The sequence below is a fragment of the Artemia franciscana genome, chromosome 18 (genome assembly GCF_032884065.1).
Source record: "Artemia franciscana chromosome 18, ASM3288406v1, whole genome shotgun sequence".
Taxonomy (NCBI): domain Eukaryota; kingdom Metazoa; phylum Arthropoda; class Branchiopoda; order Anostraca; family Artemiidae; genus Artemia; species Artemia franciscana.
Window position 1 is genome coordinate 25,640,626 of NC_088880.1, and position 25,905 is coordinate 25,666,530.

Genomic DNA, 25,905 nt, shown 5'->3' on the forward strand with positions numbered 1-25,905 from the left:
CATATTATACTAAGATTATTATTTTACTAAGATTATAATTAAGATACATATTTAACGGCTGGATAAAAGTGTGAAGTATTGGAGCCATGTTCTATCTGAAAATCTTGTCAAAAAAACTTGTAAATTGCATATAGTTTTATTTGTTTGTACATTTATAGAAATATAACTAGTAAAATATTTAAAAAATCAATCAATAAATAAATAATTTATATTTAGGTGCTAATTTCTAAAAAAAAGAAAAAAACTAGATAGAAATTCTTCGGAAAGTGCTGTATACCTCCAAAGCCTTATTGAAGAACGCTTTAGTGCGTTTATAGTTATAATTCCCTTGTGCGTAGTAGTACAGTCCTTGCAAAAACAGAGATAAGAAGTCACTAAAATCACTAATGTAAGCCCTTCCTCTCACATCCTGATTGCACTTGATGCTGGTGCATGGAGGATAGTTGGAGCTTGGCTTATAATTGGGGGAGCAACAATCAGTTTGAAAATTTTCTGTAGTTGGTATTGTGCAGTTTTCAAAGCAACTTTGCATTTCCCTTGTTCTGTTGCAGCAACTGGTTGTGTTTATTGGTGAAGGTACACTAGAGTGAATAGGTAATGACATCTAAAACGAAAATAAGGATATACATATTAACTAAATTGAAGAATCTAAATATTTATCTGTAAAAAAAAAAGGAGAGAGTCTCCTGCAAGGGTCATCAGTTGTATGCGAAACCAACAAAATCCCTGTTGGTTTGAAATGGTCTTTGTTTTTCCATGAAAAAGATCTTTTATGTGAAACATGATATGCTAATTGAGAAAGTAACAAAAAGAGTGTGTCTCTATCTTTAACCTCAATATTAAAACATTTTATTAGTCCTACTATTTGTATTGTGCTATCTCAACTTTGTGCAATTTCAGATTAATGAAGCACAGTTCCCAAAGATGTTTCTCAGTCCAAGCAATATACAAATTAAAAAAAAAAAATGGATATTCTATAGCTGTAATTTTGTGCTTTGCCAGGTGACTAACCTGTTTTGTTAAACTAGAGTAATCTGGTTCTGTCATCTAAATGTAACAGGGCCCGTTAAAAGGTTCTTATTTCTAGAAGAAAAAGGTTCGAAAGCCCTTTTTCTTTGTAAGCAGAATACGATTTCTTATTTCTAGAAGAAAAAGGTTCGAAAGCTCTTTTTCGTTGTAAGCAGAATACGATAGATTAAAAGAAAATAAATCACATTTCTTTGGATGAGAATTTGAGAGAAACTTTCCAGGAGCAGATGGATACGAAAATGGAGAGTTTAGAATTTGGAAGATGGATGGAATAATTTTAGGAAAATAGTTTTTTGATAAATGAAGATGTTCTAACAACAAAAGTTAGAAAATAAGCTAGTAATATTACCAAAAACGCTTTATGCTTGGTCGCGGAGAGAAGGGGTTTGTACAAGAAGTTTCTGGGTAATAGATCTTACGAGAATAAGAGGTCACTAAGGGCAGTAGAGAAAATGTTAAATTATGAATTAAGTAATGTGTGAAATGGAGACCAATGAGGATCTTAATGAAAATCTGGAAAATGCATTCAGACGGCTTAATACGCAGATCTTCAATTTGTATGCTAAGAAATCGAGAGGAAGTAGAAATTGTCTCGGTTAAAGATATGAGCAGGTTCTCAATTGGTGTCAAGGAAAGTGTCACGGAGAGGTGAGAAGAACATTTTGAAAAAGGCATTAAATTGTGATAAAGTTGAAGGAAATGATATTGTAAAGAATGAAAAATTTTCAGCTATTTTAAAATGAAGGAAGATTTATTTTGCTAGGAGATGTTAGAGACAGTACTAAAAAAATAAAAAAATATTGAGGCCTTATGTTCTTATGATGTTGCAGAGGACTTTTAACTTGTGGTGGTAACTGAGCTAGAGGTTAGAACCTGAAGATTTTGAAGTTTGAGGTTTTTGAAAAAGAGGGATACCTAGCGATTTTATGAAAAATTTTAAAACACTTTTATAGGAAGGATGATTAGAGCGACTTCAATGAACATTATTAGGCATTAGCTTCGTTTCTGTAGGATGTAAAATTCTGGATGGATGCCAATTTCAATCTGCAAGGAGAGGGAGGGTTCTCCACTGACCTGTCTCTCTTTGATTAATATTTGAGAAGTATCTTAATCGGCCAGGGTTACTAGATTGCAGACAATTTGGACAGAAAAAAAGTCTATCCTAGTTGTACCTTTAGGCGGCTTTGACCCGATCTTACTGATTGAAGGGGGCAATTTTTTCGTATAAATACATTTACAAAAAGGGGTCGTCACTTCCCTGCCAAATTATAGTGGGAAGCTAAATTTGGGCTTATATTTCAACCTTTTTGTAGTCTACACCTGATCCAAGTTGTGTGGGTGAGGAGTTGGAACATCAGAATCTCTTTCAATAAATCTGTTTATTATTCTGCTTGTCAAAGACCAGGTCAAGGTCAATAGTTACCGCTACGGTATCTACTGTCTGTGCTTGATTGGACCTCTGTGAGGGAGGGGCTGCAGTTTTGTCATCCAGGGTTGCAATTCTGTCGTTATGGAATGCCTATGGAATCTTGATCAAATTGAGTAAGAATCAGTAATTAGGACCTGTTGCGCCTTTTTTTAAAGAATTTAATCTGACAGACGTTGTGGGTTGTGCTGTTCCGTGACTATCACCAAGGGGTCACGGTTGCTGAAAAACTTCAAGGTGCTTTGAACCGGGGGTTTAATCCTTACGCAATTGCGCACGGGTCCAGTCTTTGTACGCTAGGGTGAGAAGATTTTCTTTATCTTTATAATAGAAAGGAAGAAAACGGAATAATTTCCTCTTAAATACGGTAAGATGTAGGTTATCTTAGTCCTGGCCTATCCTCTTTTGAGATGTTTGTCTCTGTTGAAGATTAAACTTTGTTGCCATTGACCAGAAATTTTCTGGTAAAAAGAAACAAATTTGTTCCTCTCAAATATTATTATTAAAGGATTTGGATGGATATGATTGTAACAATTTATAAACATCACTAGTATTATTTATGAAATAAATTTCGCTTTCAGTGTAAGAAAAAATAACTTTTCATAACATTAAATTTTTCTTCTTTTTTTAATGAGAATATATACTTAGGGGAGGTTTAAGCATTTTGATGGTAAAATCAAACCAAACTAAGAAAAAATTTCGAGACTGTCACATGATCTGTGGAAGTCTCAAATATGGCAGCTTTTCTGCTCAGACATGTAAGATTAAGACTAAGAAAGTAAACAAAAAAACTCTTGGAAAGTTTTGTTTAAAGTTTGGTTTTAGTCTCATCATCAGGATCCCAATTGACTGGGATCCCAAGGTTTTATATATTTTGTAAAAACTGACATGTTTTGTAAAAAACAAAAACGTGTTATAGATTTTCGGATTTTTCAATAAGATATTGAAAACTAACTGGTAATTACCTGTTTCAAATGCTAAGTATAAATTGTTAACTTTCATATACGGTAAATAGGTAATAAAGTAATTAGCTATGTGGTAATGCTAAACGGTATTCAAAGTTAATTGAAAAGACAATTAAAAACAAATTGAACATATGCTTAACAGTCCCGTATAAGCAAAGAAATATAAATTATGTTAAGTAGTCTGGTAATTCATTATCGAGAAGAAAAAGAACAAAAAAGAGTGGCATGAGCCTCGACTCAGTCGAACATGAAGTCGAACATGAAGTCGAACTGAAGATGAACTTGGTGTTATAGTTCCTGAATAGTTTCTTTTTATTTACATAATGCGATACTTTAAAATCATTTTACGAGCTTTAGCGTCTGATGACGTCACAAAGGCAAAGGACCCATTAGTGTATTCTTCTAGGGGACTGGCTACCATAGAGAGCTAAAAAGAATCTGAGGTTTGACTATGATATTTTATTGAAAAAAAAAACAATTCAATTTTGCGCCCCTATTGTCGGCAAGCTTGTCAGACAAAACGGGTAGCACCACAAGGAACAGTGAACTACTCAAATGATATTCACTTTGAGCTAATTTTAGAATTTTCCTAGACACTTTCCATGGAAACACAGTGTTTTCTGCTTCTTTTAATAGAGAAAAAATATACACTTTCTGATTATGTAACTTCCATTATTATTAAATATCTCTATCTCCGGCTTAACAAGGGAAAAGTTATCTGGTTTTTCCAAGATTTACGGGAGAATAATTGTCAGCTTTTAGTTTTTGTCGTTCATTCGGATCGCTTCCCAAGCTCCACAAGTTATGGTAGGGCAACCTAATCAATTCTAGATAGTTGTGGTAAGATAATCACTTACAGTTATGGTAACTTACTTATAGTCACTTACAGTTATGGTTAGATAGTGATGGTAAGCCACACAAACTAAACAAAGTTTATAATTGACAAGATAAGTGTGGTAAGATAAATGCGAAGATAGATGGGTATATCACTTACAGTTGACGTCAGTAATTTCAAGAAAACTAAATACAGCTTCATGGCGGTCCACTAATATACTGAACAAAATTATTTGTTGTAACTTAACGGTAGCCCAAAGCATCATCAGCATCTGTTCAAATCACTGAGATACCAATATGCTATACAATTTAAGGAAATTGGAGCAATTATCGCAATTAAATGCCATTCAATCAGGTCTATTTAAGCTAATGTGGTTTTGTTGTTGTCCTCCCAGAAAAGGATGTTTATGTGTAAACTTCCAGAGATTAAACAAACAAAAAACTAGTTTTTAGTTTTAGCCCCGCTCTTTACGCTAAAGTTTGACACTCTCTTAACTCTATTTTTAAAACAGTAATTAACTTTAGCGTAAAGAGCGGGGCGTTGAGGAGGAAAAGCCCCTTTTATATACGGAGTAATTTCTGTTCGTTTTAAGTTTTAATGTTGCTCCTTACTTTCATTTAAAAACTAGTTTTTTTATTTAATTTCTGACCGTTTTTGAATTAATACATGTTTGATTTTGGCTCTCCGCACATAAACTATTAAAATTAAATCTGCATATTAATTTTGTTTTTGACTAAATGGCTTTCTCTTAGTTTTGATCAGATCATTTTGAGAAATAAGGGTTGGGGAAGAAGGCCTCCAATTTTTCGGTTACTTAGAAAGGCAACTAGAACTTTTAATTTTTAAAGAACGTTTTTATTAGTAAAAAATATACGTAACTTAAGAATTAACTTACGTAACAAACTTCTATATTCTTGTATTTTTATTATGTAAATGAGGGGGTTTTCCCCCTCGTTAATACCTCGCTCTTTACACTAAAGCTTAAGTTTTGTCCCAATTCTTTAAGAATGACCCCTGAATCAGAAAGGCCATAGAATAAATAGTTGAAATTACTAAAGATACTTTAGCATAAAGAGCGAGGTATTTAGGAGGAGAAGAACCCGTCATATGTGTAATAATCTCATTTATTTTTTAAGTTTTAATGCTACTCCTTACTTTCAATTGAAAAACTTTTTCATGTTTATTTTTTCATTGTTTTTTTTTTATAGTAATGCTAGAAATTCCTGCGCCCTTTTCATTGAATTTCTATTCTCCCCATGACATATTCCTCCAAGGAAAGATCCTCCCACATAGCCCCCTCCCCTCAAACCCCCTCCAAACCAAAAAAATCCCCCAGAAAACGTCTGTACACTTCCCAATAACCATTACTGTATGTAAACAATGGTAAAAGTTTGTAACTTGCAGCCCCTTCCCTGGGGACTGTGGGGGAGTAAGTCATCCCCAAAGACATAGTTATTATGGTTTTGACTATGCTGAACAAAATGGCTATCTCAAAATTTATTTTGACTATATGGCTATATATTATATTATATATATTACTATATATATTAAATGGGCCTATATAGGGCCTAGGTGCCCTCCATTTTTTGGTCACTTAGAAAGGGCACTAGAATTTTTCATTTCCATTAGAATGAGCCCTCTTGCGACATTTTAGGACCACTTGGTCGATACGATGACCCCTGAAAAAAAAAAAAAAAACACATACCCGTGATCTGTCTTCTGGCAAAAAAATACGAAATTCCACATTTTTGTAGATAGGAGCTTGAAATTTTTGCATCAGGGTTCTCTGATACGATGAATGCGATGGTGTGATTTTCGTTATGATTCTATGACTTTTAGGGGGTGTTTCCCCCTATTTTCTAAAATAAGGCAAATTTTCTTAGGCTCGTAACTTTTGATGACAAAGACTAAATTTGATGAAACTTATATATTTAAAATCAACATGAAAATCCAATTCTTTTGATGTATCTTTAGTATCAAAATTCCGTTGTTTAGAGTTTCGTTTACTATTGAGCCGGGTACTATAGTTCGTTACCACGAACTGTTTGTTAATTTTAATTCAGAAAAACTTCTTTTTTTCACTGTCCCTAAGTAAGACATTTTCTGTTCTTAGTTTTATCGCAAACTTGACAAGCCTTTTTTTGTGCTAATTCGTGTATTTTAAGATTAAAAAAAGAAACGAAAAAAAAAAAAAAACAAACAAGAGAATAGATAATAATATGCTACTAATAATATCATGTCTGTTTTTTGATCTGTTCATATCTAATCCGTTCAGGTAGGGACTACTCCCTTATGATCCTTGCCAAGACCCCTCTTTTTTGGGGGGAGGGGAGGGACAAATACTGGAAAAATTACGTATGTGTGTCTATTGCCGTCAACTCGCGGAAATTTAGAGAGTAGGCGAAATGATTTTTTCATAATCTGGGGGGTGAGGGAATTTTTTTCAATTTTTCAATGAAAATAACAATAAAAAGAGGCATTTTTAATGAACGTGTCTACGAAAATGTGTTTTTTAAAATCAAGGATACCACTGCTTAAACCTAAGAAAATATAAATTTCTTGAATGATTTCGTTGTTTGCACTTTCTGTTGTTATACGGCTGTTATTGAGATAGGGATTCTTTTCTGGGTAGCAACTTCTGGTACAGTTTTATAACAATACATTGAGGTACCCTAGTAAAACAATTTCACTACTTGACTTATCAAGCCAAGTAAGGCACTTCTTTTTACTTTGGTTTCTATAGGCCAGAATTTGCCCAGTGTTTCTAGAAAATGTGAAGAAAAGGGAGCAACATATTTTTGCGGTAGGGGAGGGGCGTGGTGACTTCTTTAAAACAGCTAAATTTCTGTCACTTATGTAAAAAACACGTTTTATGAAGCTTACAAGACAGTTCCGTTTATCCAAGCTATCTTATTCAAGGCAACTTCCTAAAAACACCAATTTATTGAAAATATCCTTGGAGGGATTACTTGCAGAACTGTTCCCATGCAGTAAAGTAATTTCGTCAAAATCCTGGGGGGGAGGTTGCAAAGTTGGAGCCAATTTTCCCAAATCGAGTCAAAATGACAGTGAAAACTGGAAAATGCGCCATATTGTATCACAAAGGTAAAGATGAACTAAAGAAAACTGACCCGTTTCTGTGGGTGCTTGAATTCTGCAGGCTTGTCCTAGTTTTGACAAGATTTTTTGAAGAAAATAAGTTACAGCTTGGGGGAGGGAGAGTGGTAAACTGGGGTCTGTGTGGAGTGGCCAACCAAGGTCTTTGATTGGAGCTGTTGCCCCCCTGCCCCATAGCAAATTACGCCCCTGTTCCCAAGTTAACCCAACTTTAATCACGAAGTTCATCCCCAAGTTTACCCAGGTTTTGTATCCAGCTGATTATACAATCCCAATATTTAGATTGTTGCAAATGAAATTATTTAGAATTAAAGCCTGATGAAAGTTTCCTAAATAATCTTAATAGCGATGCTTCATGAGAAATAAAATTGTTAGAAATGAAGAAAAATCACTAACTTTTGAGATTCGGGGGGAAACAGGCTTGGCAAATGTTCGTATATTTTCATGGTGCCAATCGCCTGGAGAGGGGGAGGTCTCAACTTATCCTTTTTGTGGTGGTTTATCAGGCTGAGCATTGAATCATCCTACAGTTAGGAGGGAGACGAGCCTATCAGACGTTCGGGTGTAAGCATTGTACTGATCAGGAAGGGAAGGGTCTCGCATCTCTCTTTTGTGACTTTTTATCAGTTTGAACATTAAACTTTTTTTAAATACATTTTATTATCGACTTTTTCACTTCGGCTTGTATTAAAGTGTTAAACATATAATGTCCGAACTTTTTTGTTCTTTGTGGGGATTGCTGATTTTAAGGGAATTTTGTTGTAAAAGATTGAATTTAAGAGTCAATTATGTGAATGAACGTTGAAATTTCAAAATATAAAAGTTGGAGCTAATTTGTTTAGCGTATAAATGGCTTAAGTTTTGGCTCACAAAGTAATATTTTCCAATGAATTCGTTGTGTGTCATAAATAAATCAAAACAGGAGTAAGGAATGTTATTCACACTGTTTATCTTACTGTATTTTCTTCTTTTTTTACTCTGAATAAAGGGAATCTAAAATGTTCGTCAAAGACCCCAAACACATAATTCCAAGTGCCCTGAAGTCCTCCTCCTAAACTCCAAACATTCCAGAATTTTTCAACTAGATTCCTTCGCTATGAGAGAAGACTGGGTATATCTCCCAAATGACGAAAAAAAAATTATCACCTGTTAATGAAACCTTCTGACTAAATGCAATGTTTTTAACTAGATGTCTTCTCCTGCCTTTAGATTTCCGGTAAAAAAAAAAAAGTATTTTCTCTTGTAAGCACCTGAAAACCAACTTACTTGTAAAAGTACCCCGGAGAAATCGTCATCCGTTGTATAGAATCTCGTAATTGTTGTCAGATTAACGACTCGTCGGTTCTTACGGACATTTACCTGTCATATAAGTAATGGATTTTCCAGTGAATTAACCGAAAAGCCAAATAAATTAAATTGAGGGTAACAAATTTTATTTGACTGATTCAGTTTTCTTTGTGATTAATTTTTAACCTGAACAATAACCAAGGGAATCTAAAATGCTGGATAAAGTCCTAATGGTTTTCTGGCTAAAATCCTACTATTTTGACACTGGTATATGCTAGACCTAATAATTGTCTCTAGGTTTGTAAGTATTTTCAGTGGCTCTTACATTATTTTAATTGAAAAATTGGACTCAGTAAAACTAAGTGCTTTGGACCTTGGGCAGAGAGAACTATTCATTAAAGATATTTAAGGTCATTCTCAGCACTTAACACAGATATTGATGAATTAACCTTTCCGTTGACTTTTCAATTATCTAGTACCCATATTAGTTAATCTTGATCTGTGATTAATTTGTTAATATTTACTACCACATCCAGATAAAAATATTACAAGACTTGAATGTCGGTATTCCAAATTAAAAAGCTTGAACTTTCGTCATAGATAACTATGATGTACCTTATAGATAACTTATATCTATATAGACATATGCAGTTGGAATCCATTTTCTTGTCACCCATTGATATGCTACTACTGCCAACAACTCACCACAGCACCAAACCGCCTGAGGCCAACACAGCTACACACGCTCCTCCTCCATCCTCCTCTAGTCAAAGCCCCACTTTTTACACACTCCCAAGAAGTTTCCATTTCCTTTAAATCTTTCTTTACGGCTTGCCCCCCCCCAACCGACATATACGGACATGATTTTCATAATACTTGTGCATCTATCATATTTGCGTATCTTTTCTTTATTCTTGGGAGATTGCAAACACTTTTTTTCTTCGTAGATTTTGATTCCTGCTTATAAGGCAACACAAAGAGTATTGGTAGCTGATGAGTCTGAAAACTGGCGACAAAAAAGCGCCATCTAGCGTTTGGTGACATTGGCCTTTTATCAAGCTATATGATGTTTTTTTTTGTTAGGAACGGAGATCAAACACTTATTACTACCCTAATTTTACCAATTACACTAAATTAAATTATTTGTTTTCATTACTACACCGGGAAAAAATGCCAAATGTCGCCAAACGCTATCTAGCATTTTGGCTATCGCCAAATGCCATCACCGTATATGGACAGGATTTTCAGCGTATTTGTGTTTCTATCACATTTGTGTATCTATCACATTTGTGTATCTATTTTCTTTATTCTTCGAAAACTGTGAACTTTTTTTCTTAGATTTTGATTGCTGCTCATCAACCCGCCTATGATTTAAGACACAATCAAATGGAATCAATTTTCTTATCAGCCATCGACATATATGGACATGATTTTCATCCTGAAAACCTCCAGAAACTGATTATGTCAGAAACTTCAATTTTTGATGTACTACAAGAGTTCTTCTATCACACCAATCGTGCTGTCAGAATGGCTGCTTTAGAGGTACAATTTTTATATTCATTCTTTCTCCCTTTCGTTTTGTTGCTTGCTTGCCTACTCACTGATTATTTATCGTTCTAATTTATTTAGCATTCTGATTTGATTTTGTTCCTATTCAGCTCTATATCTTTTTTTTAATTGTTTGTGTTTGAGTCATTGAGAAGTTACAAAACTTGTAGGACTTCAAATGGAGATAATGTGATTCGATTTTTGTCACAAAAAAGTCTCTGAATAATAGCCTTAACGTTCATTAAGTAAAGACTAAACCGAAAGCTGTATCAAATGTTCTTAAAAAGTTATAAGCAGTAACAGGGGTTTTAATTTTGTTTATTAATTTCATTTTGAATTGTTCAGTTTAACACTGAACCCTCTATTTAAAACTAGATACCTCTGGACTAGTCTTTATGTTGTAGATTTTCTTTCATATGGGTGGGCAGACCAATTCGGTTTTGGGAAGAAGGGTTGCCACCCGAGACGTCAATGTGATATTTTGAAAGGGATATTTTGCTCCGTTCCGGTGTCCTTAATTCAGACGGTAGGACACCTCATGTGGATGGAAGAGGTTATCCGATAATAAAGTCGAAAGTTATTTTCAGAATGGATTCATTCATGTTTCAGTCATAGACAGGTTCAGCCATAAACAGAATACTGAGGACGAATAAGGTTTTCCCAAAGTGAAGTCATAAGTTATTTCCATAATGGATTTATTCATATTTATCAAATCCATAAAAAGAAAGCATGTGGACGAAAGAGGTTTTGAAGTCATAAGCTATTCTCGGAGTGGATCCATTCATGTTTATTAAAGCTAAATCGTAGTTGCTTTGTTAAAGCAACCCCTTTATGTTTCAGTAGTGTATATGCCATCCCACGCCAGTGTTTGGTATACATAAAGCACCCTCGCTGTGCTTTTGATTGCCTCTCGTTTTAAGTTTCAACTTAGCTCTTTACTTCCTAAAAAGAGTCTCTTTTAAAAATACCTTTTTTTCAATTTGCTTCATTTTCTATGCGTTTAAAAGAAAAGATTTAAAAGCTGAAAAACGCAGATGATAGTTACTGCCACTTTAGACTAGAAAAATTAGATTGTCTCACAAAAATATGTTGATATCGAAGAAATAATTCCTGGACGCTTGAGCTGTTGTGGTTTTTTTTCTTCTTCTTCTTTTACATGTTACAAAAAACGTATTCAATAAATATAAAATGTTTAGTAAAAGAAAATGTTCAAATATACGCTTATGCTTATATTTAGGGACATTTGAACGGGATATCACCATAATTACTCGAGTTATTTTCTGCTCGTTTCAAGTTGACTTCATCGTAAACTGCAATTTCATTTTTCTTTTTTTTAGGTATCATTTCTTCATCCATATAGAGTTCTGCTTATTTTAAGTATAATTTCTTCTGTCTTAATTATAAACTATTTCATCGTGATCATTTCAGCAAGAGTTTTACTCTGACTGGCTGTAATCAGTTGTAGGGGGTAGGGGAATTTTGTAGACACAGGTTAAGCGTGGTCTGTGTCACAAAGCAATGGTTCCAGACCCTTTGTTAGTTCGTCTTATTTTTCGTAAATAAACAAAATAAAAAATTTGCGGACGCATATTTTAATTGTTCAAGGTAATTGTGATCTCGAATGCCCTACACGGCCTTGGAACTAGGATTATCCTGCACTGCTTTCCTTCAAGCACTTCCTCAGTATTATTATTATTTTTTTTTTTTAAGTACTTGAATACAAATGTTAAGTATTTCACAGAAACCTCAGATATACAAACACCTGTGCAATAATATTTGTACAAATGCTTGCGCAAAAAGTATTAAGGATTTTACTACTTTTAATTTTAAAACCAGGTTTAAAACAAGAGGACAGAGGAAACGACTGATATATTGTGATTATACTCATCATTAAATAATAACTATACCGAAAACTGTATTAATTGTTCTTTAGTAGTTATAAGCAATAACAAGAGTTTTAATTTTGTTTAATTTGTTTTATATTTTGAATTATTCAATTTAGCACTGAACCCTCTATTTAAAAGTATGTACCTCTGGACTTTCCCTATATAGTAAACTTTCTTTCGTGTGGGTGTACAGGACACTTCGGTTTTGCCAAGTGAGATAATCACCCGAGACTTCAATGTCACACTTTGAAAGGGGTGTTTTGCTCCACTCCTGACTCCTTAATTTATATGAAAGGACACCTCAGTACATGAAGACAAATGCTGAGTACTTTATAGAAAACTATATATACAAACACTTTTATTTACTAACACTTGTGTAATAATATTTGCAAATATGCTTGCACAAAAAGTATTTACGATTGTACTACTTTTAATTTTAAAATCATGTTCAGAACAAGAGGGCGCAGAAACTGACTGATATCCTGTGTCATACCCTGTGGCGCATCCAGTGATATACTGACACTCTAAACCAATGACTAAAATCATAGAGCTTTTTATTCGGTTGCCGTAAGAGTTAGGATGCTGTCTTAGGCATTGCCCTTTACCGAGGATATTTAGCTTTACCCAGTACCGAGGATATCGAAATAAAAACATTTTCGCCGCCTAGGCCCATCTAAGGTCTATTCATATCTGAAAACTGAGATTTTTTTTACATTTTTTATTCGGTTGTTTCAAAATTGTGAAATTTTTAGGGCAGTGCTACTTTTTTGTCATTGTTGCCATGTTGAATCGTGAAAACAAATAACCGAGACTAATTAGCTAAATTTAACCAGGTTTTTTGTCTTAAAGATTTGGATTGATAGTTTACTGATGTAAGGAAAGGTAGACCTTCTTAAGCTCCTTCGTCACTTATTTTTGTAGCTTATTTTTTTGCTCATTTTTTACCCACATTTACTTTTTTGCATTTGTTTGCTTGGTACTACCAAAACTGCGTAACTGGAGATGGATGGTCTTTTTTCATTAAAAATTGAATTTCTGTTTTATTTTTTTTACTCATTCTTAAAGACCTGCTTGGCACGTTCCAACTTGATCCATTCAAGCCATGAGGTTTCATCACATTGTCCCTGGTGTTTTAAGGTCACCATCTTTCTCTGTTCGATTGGAGGTACTCTACGATTCTTAGTAATCTGATTAAGCTTTTCCTGCCAAAATCAATTATATATTCTTTTTGCTGGAGTTTTCATTTTGAAAATTTTACTCCTATTGACTCCTACTGAAGAAACAAGGGCTCTGGTATAGTTTTTGCTATTGGTAGAGTTATTCTATTAACATAAATTCTCACCTGTTTTTTAAATTCGTTTTAGGTTTATGTGCGACGATCCTATACGTCTTACGAACTTACCAGATTACTTCACACGGATCTGAGCAATAATCGGTGTGTTGTGCAATTTGAGTTTTTATTGCCGTCTTCTCACCCTAATAGGTAAGAAAAATCAATTTAGCGTTTTTTTTGTTATTTATAAGCTTTTTAAGTTATACGCTCACCTCTGATGCTTACTTTCTTCTCTTTAAAGCTCTAATAAAAGTACACCATCCGGAAGATTTTTAATAAATCTAGTATTTAGTTTAGATAAATCATGATACTACCACGAGAAAAGGTATTTTTTTGGATGCAAGAAACAAACTAGGTAGAAATATGTTACCTAAATATTATATATATTTTTAGAATAGGCAATCTTCATTCAGTTCTACTGCAAATATTTCTCTCAATATTTTTTTTCGTTTAATTTTGAAGTTACTTATTTTATGTTAGTATAGCAAGTTATCTCTACGCTTTACTCAACCAATTTTCTTTTTGGTTCCCATATATGATATTGTTTATTAAATCTACAGTTTTTGGTAATTTACAGGCTACCAAATATTTTGTAACGTTTCTGTATACTAGAAAAAAGTACCAAATCAAATCTGTGGTATAGCCTATTTTTTTGATATATGGTCATTCAAGTTAGAACCTAGCTAGTTTCTTTGAAAAATTAAGGAAGAAAAAACGGGTTTTGTTTAAATAAAGCAGTGGAAAAAACAAAAGATAAAAAAATAATAAAGCAATCCAAATATTTCAACTCCACGTCTAGGAGCGTTTTTCAACGGGAAAAATTTGAAGAAAAAAGAAACAATTTTTTAAAGATCAAATCATCCAAAAAACGACAACCAACACACAAGTGTCAGAAAATGTAGATACAACAAGCAAAAAAACGAATACAACTCAAATTTTGAACACCTCCTGAACTACAAATACTGTAATTGTTGTTGGAAAATTTTCTTAAGCTATTGAAGGACTAAAGTTTCAGTCATACTTAACCCCTTAATATCCTAATCTTATTGCCTAGACTTATGTTCCTATCTTCTCAGACTTTTGTTGGCTGAAAAAAAAGCCTACGCCATGATTCGTATACTTTTTACTTCTTTGCCTATAAAGTTCCTTGTTCATGTGTAATTTGGTGATCGTTAGTAATCCTACTAGTGAAAGGAAATTGCATGAAAAATTCGGTGCTGACGTAAAAGTTGAGTTCAATATTCCCCAGTGACTAGCCTGAGTTTCTAATTCTGGACCAACGTGGACAACGTGGCAATCGTTTTATGGCTTTCATTCTAGACGTTACATTTCTACATAAATTGAATAACTTGAAATAATAATTGAAAACAGGGTATTTTTCATGTAAGTGTTATATATCCATTTAACACTAAAATTAAAAATAAAACAAATTAAAAATAAAATACAAAGACTAAAAAGCGATAAAACAAATTAGTTTAATTTACATAAACAAAACAAAAAACAAGTAAAGGTTAATGTTTTTTCTGTACCAAGTCTCTAGTGTTTAGTTATAGTTAAAGAGAGCCTGGTTTAAATAACCCTACTTAGTGAGCCTGGTGGTAACTTGGCACCCGTCTCAAATCCTTGACATCTTACCTCTTGGAAATATGGAACCTTGAAAATAGTAAAAACTCAAAAATATTTTCCAATTTTGCTTATTGATTTCCAAGGTTCTCTCATAACGTAAAGTAATAACGTTGCCCTAAAACCTTTTAATTCTGTTTAAACCAAATAACATTATTTTGTTGGACCTTCGTTAAGTGTCCCTCGTATGCTTTGGTTGCTTTCTACTCAAGGGTAAAATATAGTTGAAGAAATTACCAAGGGGTAAGTAAAAGGGGGTTTTAGATGAAATTTTATAACAAGGAAAGCGGGCCAAAACCTGGGGAGAAACATGAAGGAATAAAGGGTATTAAACCAGAATACTTACAAATATGACAAATGGTTGCTACCAAGACAGAGAAGGCTACCCTTTTTAAAAAGGGTAAAATTAAAACAAGAGAAGAATTATTTAGAACTCAACTAAGAATAGGGACAACTGTTTTTTTCTTTTTTTTTTTTTTTTTTTTTTTTTTTTTTTTTTTTTTTTTCAATTGCAATAAAACTCATCCTACACTATTATGGATGATACGTGGGTAAGGGAGGGTGGCTAAGGGAGGCAAAAGTGGGTAGGCAGGCAGGGTGGAGGAGGTGAGTGTTAATGAGTGATAGACACTGGTTTATTATTATTATTTTTTGCTTGATTTATTTAATTATGTTATTTGTTAGGTAATTATTTATGTTAACTTTTGCATGACCGCAAGACCTCATTGATTTTTCTCCAGTGCGAAAGTGTTGTTTTTATTTATTTTTTTTGTGAATGCTGAAAATAAAAATTTGAATTTGAACTTTCTGCCTAGACTGTTTGGAATGTACTGACCCATGCGATACAAGTTGGAATCATAAAGTAATGGTCTACCCAAGATAGCAGAATTTCATGAAATCTCCTTTCCTCCATTGTGAATTCAAACACTACCTGCCAAGGAATACCCCAGGTTTTGTTCATGTCACCCTCTCAGGTGAAATATTGTTAGTTGAATTGTATTTTACTGACATATTTTATTTTGCTAGGGTGCCCCATAATCGGTTGAACCCGGTGATTAGCCACGTTCCGTCCTTTGATGAAATAGATAGACTAGATTTCCCGTTGTGTAGAGAGCTGGATAACTGCCAAAGAATGGGCTGTATGGCAGCCTTTGCCAAGTTGGAAGACTTTGAAGAAACTTTTATGGAAATCCTGGATTTGTTTAATGGTAATTTAGCTTTTTCTTTTTTTACAATGAAAAAAGAATAATAAACGATTATTCTCCTTAGAAAAAGAAAGTGTCTACTCAAAATTCTGCTCAAAACCTTTCCGTGATGAATGATTCCGTAAAGAGGCTTTCATTTTTTGAGTGCAACCTTCTCCATCCCTTCTCTCTTGTGATGTGTCCTCTGGTTATACTTGTCCTAAATGCTTTTTTTCCTAAATTATAATTGAGTAAAATATAATGTTATACTATAATGTATATACTATAATGTTATACTATAATTGAGTATAACACTTTCCATGGCAATGATGTTTTATTTTAAAACATTTCCTGTGTAGAAATTATCACCTTATTTTTTACTTAGATGACAATTTTAAATTAGTTTTGACTTAGATAAGATGATCATATAAATTTCTGTTAAAGTTCGTTGTTCACATTAATAGTTTGCACTCATTATCATTATTGCAAATGCTCTGAATCCTACTATAAAACTGTCAGTTTTTTAACCTAAATATGAACTGGAATTGCATGCGCATAGGCAGATTGTTTTTAAATGATCTTAATATGTATACTACTTAAACATTTATTTAAACCAGTAAAAATTAACCATTTTAATCAAAAAGCCTAATAATTGTTTTAACATGTGACATGTAAGGGAGGTTATTATCATTGTCATTATTATTATTATTATTATAATTATGTATCATTATTATTTGCATTAAACATTTGCATTATCATTATTACTCATTATACATTTCCATTATAGTTTGTATTATTATTATTATTATTATTATTATTATTATTATTATTATTATTATTATTATTATTATCATATATCGTTATTATTTGCAATAAATATTAATAGTTTGCATTATCATTATTTAACATTATACATTTCTATTATAGTTCGCATTATCATTATTATACAGTATACATTTCCCAGATTTTTTATTCGATTGTTTAAAAATTGTGAAATTTTTATGGCAGTACTGCTTTTTTTGTCATTGTTGCCACATTGAATCGTGAAAAGAAATAACCAAAACTAATACATTATCATTATTGCTAATGCTCTGGATCCTATTATAAAACTGTCAATTTTTTTTAACTTAAATATGAACTGGAATTGCATGCGCATAGGCAGAGTGTTTTTAAATGCTTATAATGTGTATACTACTTAAACATTTATATAAACTAGTAAAAAATAACCGTTTAATCAATAAGCTTAGTAATTATTTTAATATGTGACAAGTAGGGGAGGTCGGGGATGAGCTGAATTGGGGTTGAAGCGGACACCCTCAGTTACTGAGACACCACTTGGTGAAGAATTCTACAATAATTTGTAAGATTGTACAATCTTCATGTCTCAGGAACGAATTCTTAGTTTGGTTTATTGATCCTTTCAAAAGTTAAACTGTAAAAAACTGTTTTAGGCTTTTTTTTCTGGCACCTTGCACATTGTTGCGCTAAGCTATAAGTATAATACCAGAAATTTTTTTGATTGTTTCTCCAAATTCTATCGTCATTCTAGAATCGTAAAAATTTGAGGCATCTACCTTTTCTGTAATGCTCTTTCTCCAGATGGATTTCTCAGCCGAATTGTGAAGGGGTGTTAATCCAGACATGTTTTTTTCGAGTTGAACCGGACGATGTCCGGCTCTATACTACATGGGCGAGAGTAGATGATTGTTTATTTCTTTGCTTACGACCATGAATTATAAATTTTAAATGATTTTAGTCTTCAATCTCAATCAGGATTTAGTTTCTGTATTCAGTCGTGCTAAAAAGGAGACGGAGACGGACTGTTAAAAACTTCTTCTCGACCACTTCTAGTGAGCTGCATTTGCACCCGTCCAAAGTAATGGACCAGCTTATTCAAGATCAATTCAAATCAGGTAAGTTCAAATGTGGAATACGCCGCAGCCTTGGAACTTCACAAATTTTCCCGTCTCGTGCCAATGATAATATTTCTACTCCTGGACGATCAACTGAGCCCATTCCTTTTCCCAGGCCACTAACCAAATTTTCTGATGCAGAAGATGTTGCAAGTGTGGATTTTACTGATATTATCCAAAGTCTGCCAAAACCTTTTCCCTGTGAAGGAATCAACTGGGTGCCTCAAAGTTCTTGTTAGGAATTGATTTTTCAAAACGCAATACGTTTTAATCAAGCAAGCTTATAATTTTGTACAACTGTATTCAAAGTAAAAAAAAAAAAATGTATCCTATGGTCGAATTTACCGTTTGTACAGGGCTGTCGGTAGGTTTTTGGTAATTATTTTAAGCTTGTCCTGTTCAAGCCCAAGCGCTTCCGAACCAACCCCACTAGGTGGGTTGATTACAACGCTTTGACCAAAATCATAAATGTTGATCTTGAGAAAATTCGAAGAACAAAATATCTGAAAAAAATCTCAAGCATTTCTTATTCTGAGAGGTATCTAAAGAAAATGAAATTTCGGGTTTCCATCCACAAATAAATGAGATATTTGTGATTGGCCAATTTTGTCCAGTTCAACCCCGATCTCCCCTATTTATCTCTGTTAGTACGGTTAAATTATCTATCATTTTCAAATCCTACGTACTTTCCATACTACGTATAGACTTTAGTTACTATTACTACTACTAACAACTTACCGCAGCTCAAAGCCGCCTAAGGTGAACACAGCTATTCATGCTTCTCTTCCATCCTCATCTGTTCAGAGCCTCCTTCTTTGCACCCTCCCAGGAAGGTTTTGTTTGTCTCAAGTCTTTCTTTACGACATTCTCCTTTTACTTTAGTAACGCAAAACGTTTTAAATTAACATTGACTTAGATAAGATGATCATTCAAATTATTATTAGCTTTGATTGTTCGTATTAGTAATTTGCACTGATTGTCATTATTGCTGGTGCTCTGAATTCTACCGTAAAAAAACTATTTCCAAGTCCAAATGAACAATTAAAAATTAGCCGACGGTAAAAGAGGAAGGAAATGAAACTTAACCTGCACTCCAGAAACCAATTATAAGTAACAATAATTTGTTATTTGTTATATCCTTCATTTGAAAATATTTATTACTCTGAAAAAAAGGCATTTTGCTAGAGTTATATCTGTGCAGGAGCTTGAACCCGGGGTTGAGGGTGGAGGGACTGTTCATGAAGTCTTCCATGGGGGGTTGAGGGCGGAGGAACTGTTCATGAAGTCTTCCACGGAGGGATGTCGAAAACACAAGTAAAGAGTATCTTTAGATCATAGTTGGCTGAAATTTTTTGGGAGGAAGGCAGTATTTCGTGGACAAGTTTTAGGGGGATATCGGGAAAACTAGTAGGAGCAACAATCATTTTAAATGGGATGAGGTACTGAATTTTTTACTTCTGAGACGTGAATAACAACGATTATTGTTAACTACATAGATAAATTTGATCTGTAAATGAAAAAAAAAGAAAAAAAACACGAACAAAACAAAGCAATACTTAACAATACAATAGTAACGTAACAATGCTTACAACGCTAAAACAATACAGAACAACACAGAACGTACAATTATTACACAAAACAAACAGTATAACACTTAAAATTACTACATTGACACTACTGCCACAGGGGGGATAACCAGTCGTAAAACAGCCTTGAGATGAAATTATTCATCTGTTTTCGAACATGATCTCTTTCTGAACATAGGAAATTATTGATATGGTTCTGTGACTATAATGAAGCCCTGTAAAAGAGCCCGGATAGGAATGAAATAAGTCAATACCTCAGTTATCTCGTCCAGTTTTTTTTTTTTCAGCTTCTTGTTTTAGATTCTAAGTATTCTTTCCTTTTTTTCAATTATTTTTATAAATTCGTAGGAGAAATTTCGGAATTTATAGTGATAAGTTCAATTAAAAGCTATTTTTGTGAACTGTTCATGGAAATACCGAATTTTTTGCAAGGTAAGAAATAAATTATCGCTGAATGGGAACTAAATTCCCCCATTAACTGTTTCATATTGAATTCTAAATTCACGAACTTTTGGACGAAAAGCACGCTCTCTAAACTTATTATCTAAATAAGTTCTAAATAAATACCTTTTTCTAAATATAAAATGACCTGTTTCCATAAAAAGCTCACAAAAATAGTTATTAGTAGAACTTTCTGCGATCTTTAATTCTTTGCAACCAAATTATAGAAAATACAAACTAATACATATCTTTGATTCAAATTTCTACAATTCAATATGGGAAGCGTAGAAATTGTTTTCTTTTAAGATTGTGTTGCAAAAAATGTTCTATTTCTATTCCGCGTCCACATGTGCGGTCTCAACAACGTAATGAAAGTGAAGCAGAGTCAAAGCGCGACGAAAGGTAGCGGAGGAAAAGAAGTAAGAACCGAATTTGCCTAATATCGGATTCTTGAAGTGTTCACCAAAAACGTGGAACATACAAAATATGCGGCAACAAAGTCGTATTACATAACCTAGATAAAATCATGCGACTGAAACGGAGTTCATTTGCCACAATGCAAAATCACTTTAGTCGGTAACTCAGTTTTATCTTAACCACCTCCAAAGGATTTTTGGTCTGTAATAAGACCTATAAATGTAACTGTATTTCAAAACCCCCCTGGGAATATATACACAGAAAAAATGTACAAAACAAGGAAATCGTCAACAAAACAAATTACAAAGCGCACAAAAATGGAATACAAAGAAAAAAAAGAATTCAGTTTTTTTAAGAACAAAATAGCTTCAGCGCATAAACTTTCCTTCTTTCTAAGCATTTATCTATGTACACACCGATTCAAATAATATGTCATGAAACTAGATTAGCACCGGCCGCTGGTTTCTGTTCTATATCAAAAGAATAGATTATGCCTGATAAAACTGTGCCCAATTATTTTTCTATCCTCCTCTTATTTTGTAACTGAAGTTGCATTTCTATTTAGCGATTTTATAGACAAACTGGAAAGTAAATCGACCAATGAAACTGCGGGGAAACTTCTTCTTATAGTTTTATTTGTTAACTTAGTGTAAAGTCTTAGCGCAAAGTGTAAACTTAGCTTAAGTAACTGTTTTGCAGGATCCTTAGAAGAAGAAAACGATATATTGGAAATGTCTATGGAAGAGTCGAGTTCGCGATCAATGAACCACTCAGTAAGTCTAGGTTCACCTTTTCCGGAATTTAACTTTGGTGAAAGGAATCTACCCACTGAAAAGGTATTTGTGGGAGCATCCCTTGTGACCAGGAATTAATATTGCATGCATGTTCTCGCTTTGAAATGGTATGCCATAACTGAACTGATAGATTCTTGAAAATTTTACAAAATTCTTGTAAAAAATTGAATTTGTTTTTCTGTTTGCAATTCTGATGGTTCAGGGCTTAATTCTCGTTTTGAGATACTATTTGGATGAAATTTTGCCAATGTGCCCTCTTTTTAATAAAATTAATTATTCCAAGGCCATTAGATATTTTTGTGTGTTGACTGGGCTTGTGTGACTGTTCTAAGCAAGTATAAGACAAATTAAAATTTACATGCAAAAGAAGAAATTATCCTATTTTTTAGCTTCTGTTTTTTTTTGTATAGTATATATAGTATGTATAGTATAGTGTATATAGTAAATATAGTATAAGATAGTATTAAAATTTAGGTATAAAAGAAGGAATTATCCTATTTTCTACCCTTTTTTCGTATTGTATAGTATGTATAGTATATGTATAGTATTTACTGTATATTTATGGTAAATATAATATGAGATAGTATTAAAATGTAGATGCAAAAGAAGGAATTATCCTATTTTTCAGCTTTTTTTTGCAATTTTGGCTCTTAATTACCCTTTGCCAATCAGTGCAGCAACAAATTAATCATAGACTTTAAAAAAAAATCTTAGAGGAAAACGGTTTTATAAAGTTGGTTTGCCCAAGATAAGGCGTGCAAGCCGTTTTCGGCCTATTAGCGCTCGCACTGTGTCTCGTGCGGCCATTTGCAGATGGATGCTACATTTCGATAAATTTAAAAAATAATATACCTTTCTGTTCAGTTTAAAGTCATATATTCTACAAGCAGTATACAAAGTTATTCACAAATAGCTAATGAATTATACAAAACATATACTCGAACTGCTTGTGTAATAACTCGGTCTGTAACATTTGTTGACGAAGCCTTGTTGTGTGGAAGAAACTATTTTTTTAATAGTAGTCTATGTATATTGTTTTTCGAGTTAGTTTGTTAAGGCCGTGATTAAGTAAACTGATGGAACTCGAAAATCCCATGTTAAAATCGAAAATTTGTATTTAAAAAGTACTCAATTATTCATTGGCGGAAGATACCGCTTTTAATATCAGGCCGTAGCTTCTTGAAGATGCTACAAAATGTTTGCTAGGATTTTGCTCTGTTTTCTTTAATTGCTTATAAATCTTAGAAAATGTCTTGCTCTTTTTCACAAACGTATTCTATGAAGGATATTGCTTTTAGAACAAAATGGGTACTATCATGAGCAGAAGACAATAACCTGTAAGATGATTGCAACCATTTTTCGATGTATTTTCCTGTTTTCGAACAGTCCCATAGAATATTTTCAGCTACCTGAAATTTTTACAAGTTTTTTGCCAGAAAGAATCGTTTCAGATCGCCGTAAAACACCCATAGAGACTAGATTGACAAGCTGGTGTAATTAACCTGCTATTTCCGCCAATGAATAAGTGCTATTTGAAGGGTTTTTGACGATCGACGGTCTCTAGAGAATTGAGAGACAGAAGGCTACCCAAACTTTGATTTTGAACCTCGATGTTTTCAAGTTCAGTTAATAACGGCCTTAAATAGATTCTTGTTTTTTGGTGCAGCAAAAACCGTATTGTTTGCGTTTTTTATTTTACGATCTATGACTTAGTTTGCTAGGATTTAACACTTTGATTCTTGTATACTTTTTAATCTGCTGTTGTTGTTTTGTAAAACTAGCTGCTAATAAAAGGTAAGTGTACCAATCAATATTAAGGTAACTTATGGTAATAACAAGGGTATTGGACCAAGAAAAACGTTTCTGCTCTTATACCTGTATGGTTGTAATTTGAGGTAAGGACATAAAGGTAGGCTGAACTAAGCTGAAGTAAGAAGAATTAAACAAGGCTTTGGAATGGTTTCCTCCAGAGAGATTTACTTGCAATAATTTTTGCAAAAGAGCCTAACAAATATTATATAAGAATAACTGCTTCTTTTTTATTTTGCAGTTAAAATAGCATATGTTTATCTCCTTAAGTTGGAGATATTGAACCTCCGAAATTCAAAAGCCTCCTTAACTCAGTCCTAACAATTAAATACCTAACATGTGTACACTTTTTATTGATTTATAAAAATCGAATATAAATAGTAAAACTAAATGTAATACATAAGTAATAAAATAAAATAATTATTAACTTTCCGCATTGATAGGACTATCTCTTTGTTTTTATCTGTTTTTTTTTTATGATGGAATTATTATCTCTAGGAGCCAATACACATTCTCAATGTTGCAATAAGGTTCGATTCTTTTGAAGACAATACGCAGTCGGCTCGATTCGCTCGATTTTGTTCTCGTCATGCTGAAGTCTTGACCGCCAGAGGCATTCGAAGAATCACTTACGTCTGTTTTGTCAAGAAACAGCATCCCAAGTTTTTCACGTACAGGTAGGCTAACTGTTTTGTTTCATTCTGTTTTTCTTCTTGTTTCTTGTGTTTTTCTTGTTATGATGGGAGAACTTAAAAATACTGTGTCCAGGCTCCGGCCATGAATGATCATCGAAAAGCGGATGAAAATTTGCTGAGAAGTTTTCCAGAGAAATTACCTACTGATTGTTCTGGGTACCCGGCTGACTGACCGTATTTCAAACAATAGGTTGTGTGAAACATGTGGTCCAATCCCTCTTTCGAGGATTATAATGAAAGAAAGGTTGAGATGGCTAGGACACGTTGTGGGGATGTAGGATGACAGATTGCTGAAAATTGTCCTTTTCGACCAACCGTCTAGGGCTAAATAGAAATTAGGTCGTCCTCGTCTTGGGTGGGAGGACGTCATAACGAAAAATTTAAAGGAAAGGGGAGCTTCCTGGGAGGGTTTAAAAAGGGAGGCTTTGAATAGATTGGGATGGAGGATGGGCGTGCGTAGCTGTGTTGACCTCAGGCGGCTTGGTGCTGCGGTGAGTTGTTAGTAGCAGCAGTAGTAGTAGTTGTTAGATTCAGTCACAAACACCTACCATTTCTTTTCGTATTATCTCCTTTATTCCTTTATCCTTCATCCCCTTTACACCTTTATCCTTATTTTTGCTCACTGTTTCAAAATCGTATATTTTTTTGGTTTACTACAATTGAAGGCACTTCAACTGAATCAGTACAATTGGAGTTTGAATTTAGAGTTGAGATTTCCTTATTTGCAGCTTAAAATTTGTATTTTATATTTCAGCTTATTCCAGCTTATATTCAGCTACCTGTTTTCAGCCGATTTGTGCTTTGGATTGAAGGATCTTGGTTCAGGCGTATAAATTAGGTTATGCTAAGTGTTTTGTCAGACTCGTAAAAACGTAACAAAAATTCATAAACAGATTCTCATGTGTTATTAAGTTTTTTTTGTAAACCTCCCTTGCCTAAACAGGATATACATTTTTATTTATATATATTTTAAAATCACATATTTATACATAATATTAATTCAAAAAACTTTTTCCACGAAATAAGTTTTGCAAAGGAAATAAAGGAACTTCTGTTAAACTAAAAATGAGTAAAAATAGAATCAAATAATCTACAAAGCGTAAAAATACCTCCAAGCAGCATCGATAAATAAATTAAACCCAAAACGAACAGAAATTACAATAAATAGCCGAGTCAAACTCGAAACGAGCTGAAATTAATATGAGTAGGGCTCAAAACCCTTTGCCTTCCCAAGGCCAGAACATAATTTGCACTTTACAGAAAAAATACAAACGAATGTGCATTGTCAGTTTAATGTGCATATGCTGATATATATTCCTTAAAATGTTAAATATATTTGATTTATTAAAGCTATAAAAGTGAAAACGTTAAAAAAATAAATAAAGTGCAAATTATGTTCTGGCCCTGGGAAGGCATAGGTATTCTCTATACATTTAAGTATTATCTGAAAGTTCCAACTTAATACACAAATTCATTTATGAGATACGCCCTTTTGACAATCTGCATGAGCGCAGTGTTTTGATTCAGTTCAAATTCCCCCTCAATATTCCGTCAAATGTTCACCTTCATACGTATAGCCGCAATTGTGCTAGTATCAGAGTAGTAGTGGTAGTAGGAGGAACAGTAGTAGTTGTAATCTATATATATAAAAATAAGTTGTCTGTCTGTGTGTCTGTCTGTGGATCAGGTGACGTCATGTTTCTGTGTTGACTGACGTCATGAAATTAGTTGTCGTCATTTTTGCTTTGACGGTGACGTCATTCAAGATATTTAAGACATATGTTCACGTAGAAATCTATTAATGTTTAAGTTTACAATGACTGATGAACTTACCATGGCAAAAGCCGATGAAGATGCTCAAAGAGTCTATGCCAAAAAACTTGCTGCTGATAGAGAAAGTCAGAAAAGAAAGCGTGCCGAGGAACTACCAGAGCAACGCGAAAGCAGACTTGCTTCTAAAAGAGAAAGTGAAAAAAGAAGGCGTGCCGAGGAATCAAAAGAACAGCAAGGAAACAGG

General features: G+C 33.5%; 1 protein-coding gene and 1 long non-coding RNA gene across 2 annotated transcripts in view; one reads left to right on the forward strand and one right to left on the reverse strand.

Moving 5' to 3' along the window:
* The window catches only part of LOC136038804 (acetyl-CoA carboxylase-like), a gene marked incomplete in the record, with an annotated part of 240,102 nt that overhangs the window by 137,438 nt on the left and 76,759 nt on the right, over positions 1-25,905 (forward strand). The window contains 5 exon segments of the mRNA XM_065722186.1: positions 9,998-10,201; positions 13,458-13,576; positions 16,076-16,257; positions 21,290-21,426; positions 23,692-23,870. Coding sequence (XP_065578258.1) covers positions 9,998-10,201; positions 13,458-13,576; positions 16,076-16,257; positions 21,290-21,426; positions 23,692-23,870 — 821 coding nt within the window.
* On the reverse strand, positions 118-4,468 carry LOC136038807 (uncharacterized). Its single transcript, XR_010620308.1, has 2 exons — positions 4,415-4,468; positions 118-604 (listed from the first exon to the last, which is right to left on the reverse strand). It is a non-coding gene; the product is annotated as an uncharacterized LOC136038807 (long non-coding RNA).